General features: G+C 40.6%; 2 protein-coding genes across 2 annotated transcripts; one reads left to right on the top strand and one right to left on the bottom strand.

Moving 5' to 3' along the window:
• Positions 1-39: 39 nt before the first annotated feature.
• On the bottom strand, positions 40-5,309 carry TRAPPC6B (trafficking protein particle complex subunit 6B). Its single transcript, XM_084207501.1, has 6 exons — positions 4,876-5,309; positions 4,726-4,793; positions 3,559-3,676; positions 1,997-2,080; positions 890-983; positions 40-213 (listed from the first exon to the last, which is right to left on the bottom strand). Exons 1-6 carry the CDS (start codon positions 4,954-4,956, stop codon positions 182-184), a joined length of 477 nt encoding a protein of 158 aa, XP_084063627.1. The 5' UTR covers positions 4,957-5,309; the 3' UTR covers positions 40-181.
• A 610-nt stretch (positions 5,310-5,919) lies between these two features.
• On the top strand, positions 5,920-15,803 carry PNN (pinin, desmosome associated protein). Its single transcript, XM_084207841.1, has 9 exons — positions 5,920-6,074; positions 6,370-6,441; positions 7,092-7,160; positions 8,246-8,318; positions 8,402-8,496; positions 10,372-10,453; positions 12,045-12,200; positions 12,283-12,421; positions 13,443-15,803. The coding sequence occupies exons 1-9, from the start codon at positions 5,962-5,964 to the stop codon at positions 14,726-14,728; spliced, it is 2,085 nt and encodes a 694-aa protein (XP_084063967.1). The 5' UTR covers positions 5,920-5,961; the 3' UTR covers positions 14,729-15,803.

Genomic DNA, 15,803 nt, shown 5'->3' with positions numbered 1-15,803 from the left:
CAGAATAAATTTCATACCAAGACACAAGCATAGTGTTAAGTTATTTCTATGAGCATTTATTATATATTTTGGAATTGTGCTGCACACTGCCATAATTTACATGTTATATACAAGACTGAGCCAAGATACTGAATCCACATACAAAGGCTTTTTAAAGTAGATACCCGGATTTGAATGTGCTCTACATCTTCTGTATCATCACCTGAAATTTACCTGAAGGAAAAGCAGAGTCAGATCACATTATTACCATTAGAATTATTTCTCCAAGTAATTATTTTCTTGTAAAATTTTTTTCAAAGGAATAGTAAGGAACATTTCAATCTTACAGTTAATTGTAAGCAGTTGAGCCATTATTTCAATTTAGCATTAATGAATTTAGCCATTATTTAAATTTAGCATTTAAATTTTAATTCCATGCTGAACAGCTTCTCTCTTTTCTTTTTGTCTGTAAGTTGACCATGTCCCACATCATAGAAGTTCTGTCAGCTAAACCTAAAATTTGTGCTAAGTCTGTGCAAACTTTTAATTGAGCAGCTTATGTAGTTACAATGGTCTTTACTTATTAACATCCTTAATGACTTCTATAGAGAAAGAGCTTCACTTGTGCAAATAACCTTCTGGGTACACATCCTGACACATCTGATGCTTCTAAATGTAAATACAACTTTTTAGTTTTGCTTTCCACTCAACATCATGGAGGCTTATCCTCTGTCAGTAATATTTTCTAAATACTAAAAGATAGAGTAGCAAGCCATATCCTTAAGTTCACATGGACTCCTATGGCCCAGCAGCTTCAAACAAATCCCACCTTGAAAAATGCTTATAACAGCAACACAGTCAGGAAAGTTACCAAGTGAGCTAATAACTGAATACTCCAAGTATTACTTACATGCAGGCATTGATGAAACTTCAGCTGTTACAATACTCTTTATTCCCAGATTTGATAGACCTCCTCTGATTAGTCCACAGGTGAATGCTAAATACTAAATAAAAAGTTGCACTTCAGATGAGTGTTAACAGTGAAGCTTGTTGATAAAGATTGCAAATAAGTACTCAAGAACACAACTTAATACTTGGACAACAGAAAACCATGGAGGTTTTGAGAGACTTTGCCAGGTCTCTAGTAGATATCTCCAGTATTTGGTAGAGCTCACTATGCAGATTGTTCTCATTAGAGGCAGTATTTTGAGTCATCCTTTCTTTCCATTAAACCTGTAGGAACTTAATATCCTTAAATCAATTATTCACAAGACTTGGCAGAAATTAGCAACTGGTATTGAAGTCAACAAAGGAGAAACAGTTCAAGACAGCATTCTTGTGCAGGCCATACCTTAGAATACAAACACCTGCAGATATTTAAAATGTGTGTTGCAAAATAGAAGAAACATTTCACCAAACACAAAAACAAAAAAAAAAAAATCCAAGGACAGCAGCCAGTTGGGAGGACTAAGATCAAGAATCAATGAATGTCCCATTTTTTAATCCACCTGAACCAAAGTGCTCTATGATAGGTTTTGCAGAGGTACTCATTTTACCTGAGCTATTACCATAACTCAGCATCTGCACTCAAAACTAATTTTAATTGGTGGAATTTCTTTCTGAACATTCACATCATCTCAGAAGCTTGTTTTATGTAACAAATAGCATCTTCCAAATGTGTTTTGGGAATTTTTAAGAAACTTTCTGAGAACACATGCTTCCTGAAGAGAAAGAATCTGTGTGACAGTGGCAGGTAGCGCAGACAAGCACTTGCACCATGAAGTAACTCAAATGTAACAGCAGCAAGTTTCACAATAACCAAGACCATTTTTTGAACTATAAATCAAACCGCTGTTCTGAAACAGGGTGCCTTTCTACAAAGCACACATGTTCTGAAGGCATGTCTTTAGGTGCCCATCAGAAGTTTCTATTTAATTACAAAATGTATAGTTATTAATAGATGAAGGTAATTAAAATGCAACTGGCAGACCCTCCCCCACAGAGAATCGAAGGGTACCTTTGGTGCATGTTCTAAATACTGCTTTCCTGCAGACATTTGTGTCAAGAGACGGAATTTATTGTCTTGAAGGACGTAAATACCCTGTTTAAAAAGAAAAAAAATGAGAGGTTTAGTTAAATGTGCAGTAATATAAAATCCACATTTTCTGTGAATGGATTTGATTTGTAGATAAAATACATATGATGTCAGGCTGAAAAATAAAATTGTAGATTAAGACATATGTGATTTAAGTTTAAATTGTATTATTTACTTACAAGGAATAGCAAAAGAAAGTACACTTAATTGTGAGTATACAAAAAAAAACCCTAGATAACAATATGATCAGTTACCCCTAAAAATGTTTATGTACATTTCTTCTTGGAAGAGTCCTTCCAGTGACCAGAAAAAAAAGTTCCATACTAGAAAGTCTTTGGTAATGTATCAAATGCATACTGATTTTTACATACAAATCTTCATCTTCATTGGGTTTTGCACATCTCTATTCTTATTCTCAAACTCAGTGGGAATTATTTTTCTTAATAGCAGTACAGGCGACAACACCCAGCAGACAATGAAAGTAAAAGTCTGGTGTTTTCTACAATACAATTTAGTGCAACAATATGCATCTTCATAAATTAAGTATAAACACAGTAAAGCTTTAGCTACATCTGCCATGTTAATTTCCTTGCTACTGACTGTGCTACTTCAGAATTTCATGAACTTAAATTAAGGCTGTATGTACAATTAAGACCTTAAGGTCAATACTGCAGCTTTTTTGAATTTAAACCCCAGGTTTCTAAAGTAATAATTATCTCTTATTACTTGATAAGTCACTGAAAAATAAAACCTATTTTATTTGGCACAATCGTTGTACAAATTCTCTTCTTCCTAATTTGGGAAGAAGAACATTCCCAACAGGGAAGTAGCCATAAGAAAACCAAATTATTCAATGAGAAAAAAGATATTTTACTCTAGTAAAATGGCTCCTTAAGTTATTTTGATCTGGCATTAAGAACTGTGGCTGTTGATACAGGAAAGCACATGGATACAGCGAATGTCACCAACATGCAAATCTGAGAAGTTTCTCCAATGTTTCTTATACAAGTATTTTCAATAGATTACAACTGTCTCAACTGCTGAAAACTCTTAATATTATTCAAACTAAAAAATCACTTCACTGCAGCTATTCTATTTAAATAGATGTTTAGAGAGTAACATCACTTTTTCACTATTTTTTTACTAACATTTATTAAGAGACAGATTAAAAAGTTCTTGTTTAAATGTTCATCAGCTGTAATCATTACTGTCCTTTCTGTAACACTGCAACAGTGCATATGAAATTCAAAGCATTTAGTCTTTTCAAACAGAGTAGCAATAAAGATATCATAGGCAATTATTAAAGTGCATTCTAAAGCTACACAATAATATGAATATTGAAAAACATACTTTTTAAACAGAACAAATATGGAACATTTTGGGTTTCTTATCTGGCAATTAATTCTAGATCAAGAAAAACAAAAAATGCACTAGCAACTCAAAACTCTCACCACCTTTCTAATCTTAATCTATAGCATTAATACCTGGTGATTAGTCCTTAGGTTATCTATTTGTTTTTTGAATACCGTTGTCCAAAAATCTTTGCAAATGAACTTCATAATATCTAATTCATCCTTGAACCTGGCAGTGTCTTTTGTAAACCTGAGAGAAAAGTGAGAAATATATAAATAATGATGGTACACATAACCTGACCAATTAAACACAGAAATAATTTTTTAATGGTACTATACAACATCATTTTTGAGGTTATTATAGAAATTAGTTTTCCAACCATTGTACAGTATCATTCTAGCCTCACTGTCCATTCATAAAGTATTTTAATTTAAGAGCAACACAGTGTTATCTTAGTATCCTCAATATGATAGCAGAATAAATTGTTTTAATTCCAGGAGTATCAAACATAGCTGACATACAGAAAGGTGGAAAGGGCTCCATCAGCTTTATCTTCAAAAGAGTATCTAAATAGAAGATAAACAAAATGCTCACACCTATACTACTTCTTGAAAGGTGTCCTTCAATTAGGCAAAAGAGCTCTAACATAAGAACAAGTATATAAAACTTGTTCCCATTTTTCAGAAGGGACTTCTTTCTCTTGCTTATTTCGGATCGTCATTGAGGGTCTTTATCTGGCACCAAAGGACCACTTTATTCAACAAAAGCATGACTTCAGAAACCCAGGAGTCTGCACACGACCTCGGAACGAGGGCGCCGGAGTTACATCGTCCCCAAAGGGCCCGAGCTGCTCAGTCGCGGAGCCGCAAGGGCTGAGGGCACTTTACAAAAATGAAATAGAGTAAGGACCAATCATAAAATTACGGTCAAGAAGTAAATCAGAAAAAGAACGAGGCCACAAAACGTACCAGAAACAGGAAACGTGCAAAAGTCTACACAAAGTAGAATTAAAGATAACTGTAAGTATTAAAAGTAACCATGTTCTCTTACTCGGTTTTCATGACGGGAAGCACTAGGAAAACAACACACTCTAAAACCGTCCCGTGATACACAAACACAGGTCCCCACAAGAATGAGATACGAAAAGAGGAGATGCCAAAACAATAGAAAATGATGGTAATAGGAACACACTCTCCGTCCAGCCAAACCACCACACCTTGCCCGGGCAGGTGTGCTTTACCGGCGAGGTGAAAGCCCCGAGAACGAGCAGCGGCTGCCAGGGCCCGGCGGGGACTCACCTCTCGATGAGCCCCTGCCCGACGCGGAAGCCCATGCTCTCCAGCTTGGTGGTGCACCGCCCGTTCTCCTGCAAGACACAAGGCGCCGCGGCCGCACCGTCAGCCCCGGCCGCTGCCGGACGGCCCCGGGGCGGCCCCGGCCCCACTCACCCCTTCGCCCTGCTCGGCGGCGCGGTACAGCCCCGCCACCATCTCGCTGTGCAGCAGCAGGAACAGCGCCTCGTCCGCCATCGCAGGGGCCGCCGCCCCTTCCGGACGGGCCCGGACACCCGCGGGAGATCCTGGCTGAGGCCCAGCAGCGTCGGCCGGGCCGGTTCTCCCCGCCGGGCAAGCTCTGGGAAAGGGGCTGGGCTCTCGGGTTAAGGCTCTGCAGAGTCCGCGGACTCGGGCGCCGCCGGCAGCGCAGGGTCCGGAGCGAAGGCCGGAGGCGGGGATCAAACGCGCCCCTCCTGCGGAGCTGCCCCGCCCACCCTACTGCTGGAGCCAGGCGGGGCCCGCGTGTGTCACTGCCTTCGAGAGAGCGCCCGTGCCTTCCCCTGCCCGCCGCGGGGAGCCGCAGAGCGACGTCGGCTGCAGCCGGGGAAGAGCGTGGTTTAAAGGCTCGCCGCCGTGCCTGAGGCGCAGGGCGGAGCTGCCCTGCCGCGCCGCTCCGGGCGGGTGTGAGGGCAGGAGCGGCCCCGGCACGTGCCGCCCGTCATGCCGCCACCGCGGCCAGCGCCAAGTAACGCCCCCGTCTATTGGCTCGCTGGGCACAGCCGCGTCTGGCAGCTCAGCGGTGATTGGCTCTCGCCCTAGTCCCGAGCGTGCCAGCTCCTCGGCCCCATTGAGAGTGGGAAAGCAGGATGTGTCCCGGGTGGGTGGGAACAAGCGGCCGCGAAGTGGTTTTGTGATTGGGTTACAAGGAAATGACGCTTGAGCTCGTATTAGCTCTGTGTCACGTCACTCCGGCGGGCTCCTGCATTAATTCGTCGAGGTAGCAGGCAGAGCCTTCCGCTAGTTGGGCGGCCGGGATGCCAGTCTGTCACTGGGCTCTGTGATTGGTGACCGCTCTTGGCGAGCCGCCCTGGCGGGCGTGCCCCTTCCTCTCGAGCCCGGTGATTGGCGGTCAGAGGGGGCCACCGGGGTGCGATTGGCTGCGCCGTCCGGGCCCGCGGCCACCGGAGTGGGCGGGGCCTGTTCCCCCTGTTTCCCAGCGCTGCCTCGCGCGGGGCCCGGCCAGGCCGCGCGGCGGGCGGGATGGCGGTGGCGGTGCGCGCGCTGCAGGAGCAGCTGGAGAAAGCCAAGGAAAGCCTCAAGCACGTGGACGAGAATATCCGCAAGCTCACGGGCCGGGACCCCAATGATGTGAGGTGAGTGAGGTGGGGAGCGCCCGGCGCGCCGCTGTCCCGCGAAGGAAAGGCCGGGCGGCGGGGGGGCGCGCGTCGGGCCTGCAGGGCGGGCGGCGCGGAGCCGGCCGCGGGTCCCCGCGTCCCTCTGCGGGCCGTGCCCGCTCCGTTGGGGCGGCGATGGGGGAGCTCTGGCCCTCGGGGGTGGGGCACGGCCGCGGGGCGCAGGACGGAGCGGCCGCAGGCCCGTTGGGCCGGGCGGGCAACGGCGCCCCGGGGCCGGGCAGGCAGCACTAACAGCGCTTACTGTCTCTTTCAGGCCCCCCCAAAACAGGCTGTTAGCCCTCGCAGGCCCCGGTGGAGGTAGAGGGCGCGGGAGCTTATTGCTAAGGTAAGGAGGCAGAACGGACAGCGGAGTTTGATCCATCCTCTCCCTGGCAGTGGTTCGTGCCATTGCGCTGAGTGTTGTGTGTTCCTCGTTTACCTCCGCTGCTCGCTGCGGTACTGTTTGAATGAGCGCCAGAGGTGCCCTGCGGGGTTTTGGGGGTTAAGTCTAAATCATCTTTTCATTTTGAGTTGAAATAAGTCTAAATGGGTGGCTTTCCTCGACCTTCTCAGCTGTTAGGCTGAAAAATAAGGGAAACGTCAAAATGAATGGAGTTACTGTGGTGGCTGGGACCTTGTCTTTGAAGTCGTTCAAAATCAGTCTCTTGCTGATTTAAAAACTGGTAGGGGCTCTAGGAGGGATTTTAAAATACATGTGGATAAAACCACATCCTGAAAATTACTGCAGATAAGATTATTTGAACACAATGGGATGTTTGTTTCAATGTAGCTACTCAGTTAAATAAGTGCAGAAATTCAAGGTGAAATTAGATGGTTCACAAGCAACTGCAGTACTGACAGTAAATGGTGATAGAGCTGAGTAAAATTTATGTTTAATCATGACTACAAAGCAAAATTATAATTCATTTGTGCAGACTTGAAGTGGTCTAGGGATTAACCTAACTTGTTCTAAGACCACAAGTGTTTTATTTCTAGGCGTGGATTCTCGGATAGTGGAGGAGGACCCCCAGCCAAGCAGAGGGATCTTGAAGGTGCATCCAGTAGGTGAGTGAAAAACTAATGCAGCCAACTTGCTTTTCTGAATGAGAATTTGTAACAGTAAACCAAAAACTGGTACTAACTGGGGACTTCCAGTGTCTTCTTTGGAGATGACTTATTAAAGACTTCTTGGGAATAATTTGGATGACAGCAAATCACTCCGTGAAATCTTTTTCATACCTTAGAGCAACATAAAGGTGGTAGCAGTAATATAAAGATATAGCAATGCAAAGATATTTGTTTTATTTGGCTTACAATCTGCTATATTACATTCTTCTTAGTTGTGACATTTGTTTGCAGTGAACACAAATTAATTATGACTGAGACCTGTTCAACAAATTGAATACAGGCAATGTGACAATGGACTCGGGTTTTGAGTTTTCACATCTGGTTTCAAATTTATCAGATGTGACAGATAATAGTGAGCTTAAGTGCTGTGGGCACTTAATGTGCAGTGGTAGTTCTTGACCAAAGCAAAGCTTACTTTGGAATTTTTGAGTTAGCAGAAAAGGAAGCTGGGAAACAGGAAAGTGCTGTGCCACAAAGCTGGAAAAAGCTTCAACTTTATTTATTTTAGGATTTATTTAATTTAAATTATATATTTTAACTTGCTCTTTGTCAAAGCCTTAGTTCATACATGTCTCAAGTGGTAATCCATCTGCTTCTCTTCCATAGGTATTTGGTATGTAACTTGAACAGCATTTCCTGTTTAAGAAATTACACCAACCTTTCCATGTCAATGCATTTAAATCTGTCTAATGATCCCTTTATACCAGTAGCCATTTTAGAGGTTTCTGGAAATGCACAAACATTTAAAATAATAAATTCCAGATGTATTTTTTAAAGTCAATTATGGTATTTGCGGATTCTTCTGTTTTTATTACTCTGCAAGTTTAAACTGTTTTGTCTCATTGATTTTCATCAACAATAGATTCTTTCTGTAGAATGTTGCTTACTGGTTGTTGGAACAGTGGGGAGATTCTCACCCAAGTGTTGGTTCTTCTGACTAGACATGCTTGTATTTTTCTCATGCTGGAAGAGATTCTGTCCTAAATACATGTTCTCTGATGACCACTGGCTTTCCTCCTCAGGCTGGGTGGAGAACGTCGGACAAGAAGAGAATCACGCCAAGAAAGCGACGCAGAGGATGATGATATTAAAAAGGTAATATATAGTAAATGGAGCTGTGCAAGAGCAAACCTACCTGCAACACGATGAACAAAGCCATTTGTTTTTCTTTCTTGCAGCCAGCGTTGCCATCTTCTGTTGTTGCTACCTCCAAAGAACGAACACGTCGAGACCTTATACAAGATCAAAATATGGATGAGAAAGGAAAACAAAGGTATGCAGAAATCTCTTTTACACTAACATGATACTTCTGAGTTCTGCTATAGAAAGTAGCTTTAGATTTAAAAGATATTGCACACAAGCTGTTGTGTATCAAAGATCATGTTGAAGAGTTACCATTATGGTAGAAAATTTAATTTAAAAAGTATTCTCTGAAAATACTTCACAAGCAGCAACCTGTGCATTGTTCACATAACTGACGTGGATTCTACTTTTCAGGCCACCTACAGGAACAGGTTTGCTAGTGCTAGTGTTTTCACGTCATTTGAGTAAGACAGAAATATCTGTAGCTTCATTGCTTGCTTAATGTCTTGGATTATTACAGCTGTCTTGGCTCATCATTTATTTTTTGGTTGAAGTAGGTTTTTGGGTATGGTTCCTCACCCCCTCTGCCTCTTTTTTAAAATGAAATAGTTCCATCATGTTTCTTTTCTCATGTTACTTTGATTTCTTGTGTGTACAGTCTTGCCTTCATTTCACCTGCTGCTTTTTAGATTCCTCCTATGTGTATCTCCTTTTTCCTATGTTGTATTTTTCTCAGGGCTGTTAAAATTCTAACTGAAATGCAGCTCTTTTGGTAAAGAGGTACTGGAAAATCAAATTTGCAACTGTGTTTGACCTCCTGGACTCCATCCATTTCAGACTGCAAGTCACCTGGTGCAGTGATAGTTATATCCCAAATAAACAGAAGAATTAGAACTGGTAAAAGGAACTATAGAAATCTTCTCTGATAAGTCCCCACAGATCAACTGGCACAGAAAACTGGCACTTTACTTACTTCTTTTAATTATAACCCCACTTAGAGTCTTCCTTTACTAGGTTCTAATTGTTTCCCTTATAGGGAGACTTCAAAATTCTTACTGAACTTCTTAGATCTTCAGGCACTAAAAGCTTGTTTCCTCAGAATTGGAGTTTTACTGCTTTTTAGTTCAGTAGTCTCTAGGGAGATGAGAAAACCAGTATTAGTCTCTATGAATTGTGGTGGAGGGAGGTTCTTTAAGAGGACAACATCCTCTGAACTCCTGATTTTGCTCAATGTCTTCTGGGATGTCATTCATATACAAATGCACTTTCAGTGATCTCTGGCTTTCAATTTCTATTCCTGTTTCTATTATTTAACATTGTTTTATCTTTCCATGTGAGGATTGTGCCACTGTAATAGAGTGGTACTTCGGGAAGATGGTAGCATTTCCTTTCTCACTTTTTCAGGTTCAAGGCAAACAAGAAAGTCTGCATGAGGTTGTAAAGACTTAATTTTGGATTGAATAAAAATAAATTGAAGGTGAAAGTCAAGAAACTAGTTCTTGCTCAGAAGAAGGGAATTTGTTGAAGATTTTTACTTATTTTTCTCAAAACAGCACCTAATCGGATGAGAGCAGTTCTGTTTTCATCCCACAGCACAGTCTCATTGTTGGGCAGCTCTGATAGATAAGCTTTCACTCCCCTGCGGCTCCATTTCTCCTTAATAGTCTAAGCAGATTGTGGAGAGGGAAGTTTATGCTTTTTAGAAAACCCAGTTTGCTTTCTTATTGATAGCTCACACTGTATTTACTTGGCTTTTTTCTTCAGTACTCTCTGCTTTAAGATTTTTTAAAATATTTCCTTAGTGTTATTTCTAGATGAAAAATGTGCAGGCTTCCAGCTCTGCCAGTGCTAGCTGTTCTGTGTTACACATAAGAGCTGTGTCTTACTCATAAGCAAAATGATATGTCACTGTAAATTATATCCTGGAGTGTTGGCACAGACAGTATGTCTTCTGTTGATAATGGCCTTGGGGTGGAAAGTTTCTCTGATTATTTAGACAAATGAAAATCTTAGTACTTGAACTGAATCTCAAATTTCTTTTTGTTGTGGGTTTGTTTCTTTTCAGGAATCGACGTATATTTGGCTTGCTGATGGGCACTCTTCAAAAATTTAAACAGGAGTCCACAGTTGCTATTGCTACTGAGAGGGTACTTACTTTTAATTCTATCAGATTGTAAATAATAAAGCAAAATTGTTTGGTTAAGTTATTTCAAGTAAGAATGAAAGTTCCCTACAGTGTAGGTTGCAGGTGCAGCAAATTGGTGAGAGTGCATGTAGGTTTTTTTTTTGTTTTTTCAGGGGAATGAGGGTGGGAGGCAGGAGAGGCATTCTTACTATGACTTTGTAACCCTGTTTCTGACCTTTGTGGAAACTAAAAAGGAAATGTTAAATGGAATTTAAACAGGTAGCTATTTAGGAAGTCATAGGCTATTTCTGGAAATAGTAGAGATGCGGTATTGATGCAGCAGTGCCTACCCTGGTGTGTTCCAGATGTTTAAATTATAACCAAGTATACAGAAATCTATGCTTGGTTATGCTATCTGTCTAAAAATGTATTTTCTGCTCCAGTACAGATAACGAGGATTTCTGATCTTAATAAATAAATGTGTGATTGTACTGAAGCAAAGGCTTTGTATAGCTTAGTGATTACTTCAAAAAAACTTGTATATGGGATGGTGGCAACCTTATTCCCTTTTAATTTGTGAAGGCTGTGGTACTTGTTTACTGTGGCACTAAATGAGTTATTCAGTTAACGCTAATAACCTTTAGATTAAAAACAATGTTTTAAAGTTCAAATTTCAGCAGTCCAGTTGAAGCAGATAGAAAGATTTAAACTTAAAACGTTTTCTCTATAGTGTCAGCAGAGCTGACTCAGAGTGCTGGTATTGATTACTTTCAGATGCAGTATTTGGGTGGTTTACCTAACCCTTCATGTGGCACATAAGACCAAAGTTCACTTTTGTCTGCTTGCATTAGAACAAAAAGCTGTTTATCAGGATGGTCTAGAAACATGGAGTCCTGTCTAATTTATAGCAGTGTGTGTTTGCACAGAGACTTGGAAGAGTTACTGCTCCTTATAAAATTTTTCTGAGAGTGCCTATGGAGATTTTTTTTTGTTCATACATAAACGCTTGCAGTAAATCAGAGTCGAGGCCTGAGGAGTTTTACAACACAGCTATTTTGTCGTCCAGGCAATAAATTCTATTTTTTTATGAACAATCTGAGCACATGGCAGTCTAGGGCATACAAACGGCATTCCTGGATAGTAGTAATATATATAATTAGCAAATAATATACTGGAAGTGTTCACAATCTAATTTTTGTTGGTCACAAACACCAGTCTCCAGTCCTTCATTTGTTTCTGGGGGAATTTAGTTCTTTCTCTCCCAAGTGAGAAATTTACCTGATTTCCCTGATAGCTCAAATACATTCCTTTTATTTTCTGCCACTGGGGGAAAAAACCCCAACTTATTGAAGCTTATATTGAAAATTTAAGTCCAAACTGAAAGATAGAAAAGCACACAGAAATTCACAGGGCCCCATAACTGTATAGTTAAACCAACAAAAAGTTAGGTGCCAGCAAGCAGTGACACTCTTTTCTTCCATTTGCTGTAGTTTAGGAGGTATTTCCTAATGTGTTTTTAGAATGCCTTTAATGGTGTAAATAATTGAAGATTTTTAAGTGGATCAAACTAGAACACTTTCTCTTGATGTAAAAAAAAATTTAATTTATTTTAGCAAAAGAGACGACAAGAAATTGAGCAGAAACTTGAAGTGCAGGCAGAGGAAGAGAGAAAGCAAGTTGAAAATGAGAGGCGAGAACTGTTTGAAGAAAGACGTGCTAAACAGACAGAGCTGCGGTTATTGGAGCAAAAGGTTGAGCTTGCTCAGTTGGTGAGTTTTTGTTTTGTTCTTGATCTTTCTCTTGTTTAAACAATTCTTGTGTATCTCAGGGTTATTTTCTTTCCTTTCTCAGCAAGAAGAATGGAATGAACATAATGCTAAAATAATTAAATACATAAGAACAAAGACAAAACCTCATTTATTCTACATACCTGGCAGAATGTGTCCTGCTACGCAGAAGCTGATGGACGAGTCACAGAAAAAGATGAATGGTAAGGGTCTTTGTGATACAAAGGTCCTTGTTCTTGCTTCCCTTTGTTTGCTATACAAATTTACTTTAAGTCTCTGCTTAAATACATTAATTTCTTGCTTAGGACAAACTATTTTCTTAAGCAGGTGTTCATCATAAGTGGAAATTAATCTTTCAGTGACTTATTTTTGTATTGAATGGGATTTGAGTCTCTTACAAGAAGTCAAAAGTTGCGTATGCAGAATTTCAGAAGTATGTGTTTAAAACAGTCCTTTATATTGGCTTTAGTACCCAGATGTACCCAAGTGCAGCAACTTCATTTTTGAAAAGGCAGACTCTGTGAAGACGCAAGGAACTGCAGGTGTTTACAAAGCATTTGAGAAGTGTTTTCTTAATCATACCATTATAAATGTATGATGATTTTTTTTACCTCAATGTGTGTTCATTTCTGTTTCACAGGATGACTATATTTTTCTTTTGGAGAACAATTTAAAATGCTCCGATTGATGGTAGTCTTACTGTTCTTTTTTTATTTAACTAAGAATGTATTGGTTTGGTTTTTTTCTTAGGTGCTTTTCTTTATTTTGTGGGGTTGGGGGTAAGAGAAGATAACTCACCTGTCTGGATAGCCTACAGTTATTAAGCTTTCTTAATACCTAGCTAGCTTTTTGCTTTTTTTTGACTGTCTTTTGTTTGCCTTAGGAGGTATAACCTTAATAGGTAAATACTGGGAAATTAAGGTATTCTTTTGATATACTGTTGGTTGGTTTGATTTTAATGATGTCAAAAAGTTTTTGTTAGCTTAGATTTAGAGCTTTACTGTTTGAATACTCAGCTGAGCTTACTCTCCCCTTTGCTTTGTTTTCTTAAGGTAACTAGCAATCTTTTTCATTATGCATGAATGGCTTGCTACTTCAGAAAGGACAAGGTTGTAATGTTTATAAGTTAGACAATTTGATAACTTACTAGCTCACAGTTAAAGGGTAAGTAGACTTCAGTGTCTGTAGATTATCTTAACTATTATTTATGCATTTATTCCCTAGCGCTCTTTGAAAGCAGGAGAAATGAATTTGCAGAGCAGATTAACAAAATGGAGGCCAGACCCAGAAGACAATCTGTGAAGGAAAAAGAACATCAGGAGGTGCAGAATGAAGAAAAGAAGGAAGAACAGAACAAGGAGCAGGAAGAGGGTAAGGTGGCTCAGCAGGTGGAAGAGATGGAGACAGGTAATCAGCACAATGATGTAGAAATGGAGGAGGTAGGGGAGGAAAAGGGAAAAATAGGTTCAGGTTCAGGGCATAGTGATGCAGAAAAAGAACAGGAAGAGGATGAGCAGAAACATGACATAGAGATGAAAGTAGAAGAGCCTACTGAGGTGAGGGAGAATGACAAGCAACAGGATGGTCAGCATGAGGAGGTCACAGTTGTAAAAGAGGAAAGTGAAAACATTCAGCCTGTGGATAATGATCAGGATGTGGCTGAAATGAATGAGGCAGACAGTGTAGAACCTGTAGAAAATGAAAATGGCAAAGAAATAGAACCAGAAACAGAGTGTGATGCTCAGCCAGAAAAAGTGTGTAGTGTTCCTTCTCCCAAGAAGGAGAAAGGTATTAAAACAGAAAATAATGCTGAACTGGAAGAAACACAGGAGAAAACACCTGAAGCTCAGACAGAATCTGTGGCTGAGGCTCTATCTCAGCCGCAGTCTGTGCCACTAGCACAATCACCTCAGTTGTCTCAGTCCACTCAGGATACAGAGCCCCAGACAGACAAGGATGAAAATGCTGTGGTGTCTGTAAAGGTGGTTGAGGCCCAGGCAGAGCAGAATCAGACACCGAGTGCAGAAAGTAAGAGTAAGACTAGGAGTAGAAGCAGGGGTAGGGCAGGGAACAAAACTGGTCATGCCCGTAGCAGCAGCAGTAGTAGCAGTAGCACTTCAAGCAGTACTACCAGTGCAAGTAGTTCCAGTACTGGCAGCAGTTCCAGTCGGAGCAGTTCCACCAGCAGCAGCACTACAAGTGGGAGTACGAGCAGGGACAGTAGCAGCAGTAGCTCTAGCAGTAGTGAGAGTAGAAGTCGAAGCCGAGGCAGGGGGCATAACAGAGATAGAAAACGCAGAAGGAGCACAGACAGGAAGCGAAGGGATGCTTCAGGAGTAGACAGAAGTCACAAGTCCTCAAAAGGTGGTAGCAGAGATACTAAAAGCTCAAAGGATAAAAGTTCAAGGTCTGATAGAAAGAGATCTATATCAGAAAGTAGTCGGTCAGGCAAGAGAACTTCACGGAGTGAAAGAGACCGTAAATCAGACAGGAAAGACAAAAGGCGTTAACAGAAGAGACCAAGCTTCCTTAGCCTAATCTTTGCAGCAGAAGATTATTTGAGTGAAAGGATTCCTTGTAAGGAGGAAGAGAAGGCTGCCTTAAGAATTGCATGCTGTAAAAAATCTTTTGGAAAAATGCAGACTGTTTACCAGGCATTCTTGTACTTTTTACATAATTTTGTAAAAGGTTACTTACCAAAATTATGTGAAGTTCCTGAAAATGTAAAAATAAAAGATTAACACTCCTTTGCATCTTTTTTTTAAATATCCTGTACTCATTAAGATCCTCTGTATATTTTAATAGGTAAACCTTTAAAGTAGATGTGATCATTTCTTCTGTATCATACACTTTTTTTTGTAGAAATAAATGTGCATTTTAAATAAATTGTTTGAGATGTCCTGTTGACAATTAAATTCCTCTTTTTAGATTATATGTAGGAAGGCAGCATTGCAGGAAATACAAAATTTTGCCTTTCCCCTCTATTCCTTGCAAGAATGAGCATTTTAAGACCTAGTAAAGCAAATAATCTCTCCAGTGCTGGGTAGGAAGGCAAAGTAATTGATTTGAATCTCTACGTTTTGTTTTCTTCTGTAACTGCAAGCTCTTAGTCAATTCTATCTTCCAGTTTTATAAAAATTTCCGATCCATAGGCAAGCAGTAATTCAATGGGAATGTTAACACTGGCCAAGGCAGCTCAAGTCAGTCTGGAAAACCACTCTTACCTGCTTTCTGCAGGTGCTGTGGTAGTATTTGCATCTATGTTCTAGATATAGCTAATTTCTTCAATGATAATCCTTGTTTTGGTGGCCAGTGGAAGAAAGACTTCAGCTTGCTTCTCAACCAGGATTCTTTTTGTTTTAGTTGCAAACTAATCTTTGATCCCTTCATACCACTAGGAATAATTACATTGCAGTGTTGGAGTTACTTGGGACTACCTAATACTAATGTTGTGTGCGTGCAAGAATGCTTTCTGAATGTATTTAATAAACCTAAGGTGGTATAGTGTTATCTATGAAGGTGAATACTGTTTTTATATAATTTTGTATGGAAAACAATAACATCTGTTACTCTGTTCTGTACATG

The sequence above is a fragment of the Fringilla coelebs genome, assembly GCF_963513975.1.
Source record: "Fringilla coelebs genome assembly, chromosome: 6".
NCBI classification, from domain to species: domain Eukaryota; kingdom Metazoa; phylum Chordata; class Aves; order Passeriformes; family Fringillidae; genus Fringilla; species Fringilla coelebs.
The sequence above is the reverse complement of the archived record's forward strand: the minus strand, read 5'-3'. Positions and strand labels throughout refer to the sequence as shown.

Bases quoted from the DNA above. Each gene is read 5' to 3' on its own strand.
- TRAPPC6B (XM_084207501.1), bottom strand. From the start codon at position 4,956: ATGGCGGACGAGGCGCTGTTCCTGCTGCTGCACAGCGAGATGGTGGCG. The intron at 3,677-4,725 runs GTGAGTCCCCGC...CTTTTCTCTCAG, and splicing joins GGGCAGGGGCTCATCGAGAG to GTTTACAAAAGACACTGCCA. The intron at 2,081-3,558 runs GTATTAATGCTA...CTTTTTAAACAG, and splicing joins ACCTAAGGACTAATCACCAG to GGTATTTACGTCCTTCAAGA.
- PNN (XM_084207841.1), top strand. From the start codon at position 5,962: ATGGCGGTGGCGGTGCGCGCGCTGCAGGAGCAGCTGGAGAAAGCCAAG. The intron at 6,075-6,369 runs GTGAGTGAGGTG...TGTCTCTTTCAG, and splicing joins CGGGACCCCAATGATGTGAG to GCCCCCCCAAAACAGGCTGT. The intron at 6,442-7,091 runs GTAAGGAGGCAG...TTTTATTTCTAG, and splicing joins CGCGGGAGCTTATTGCTAAG to GCGTGGATTCTCGGATAGTG.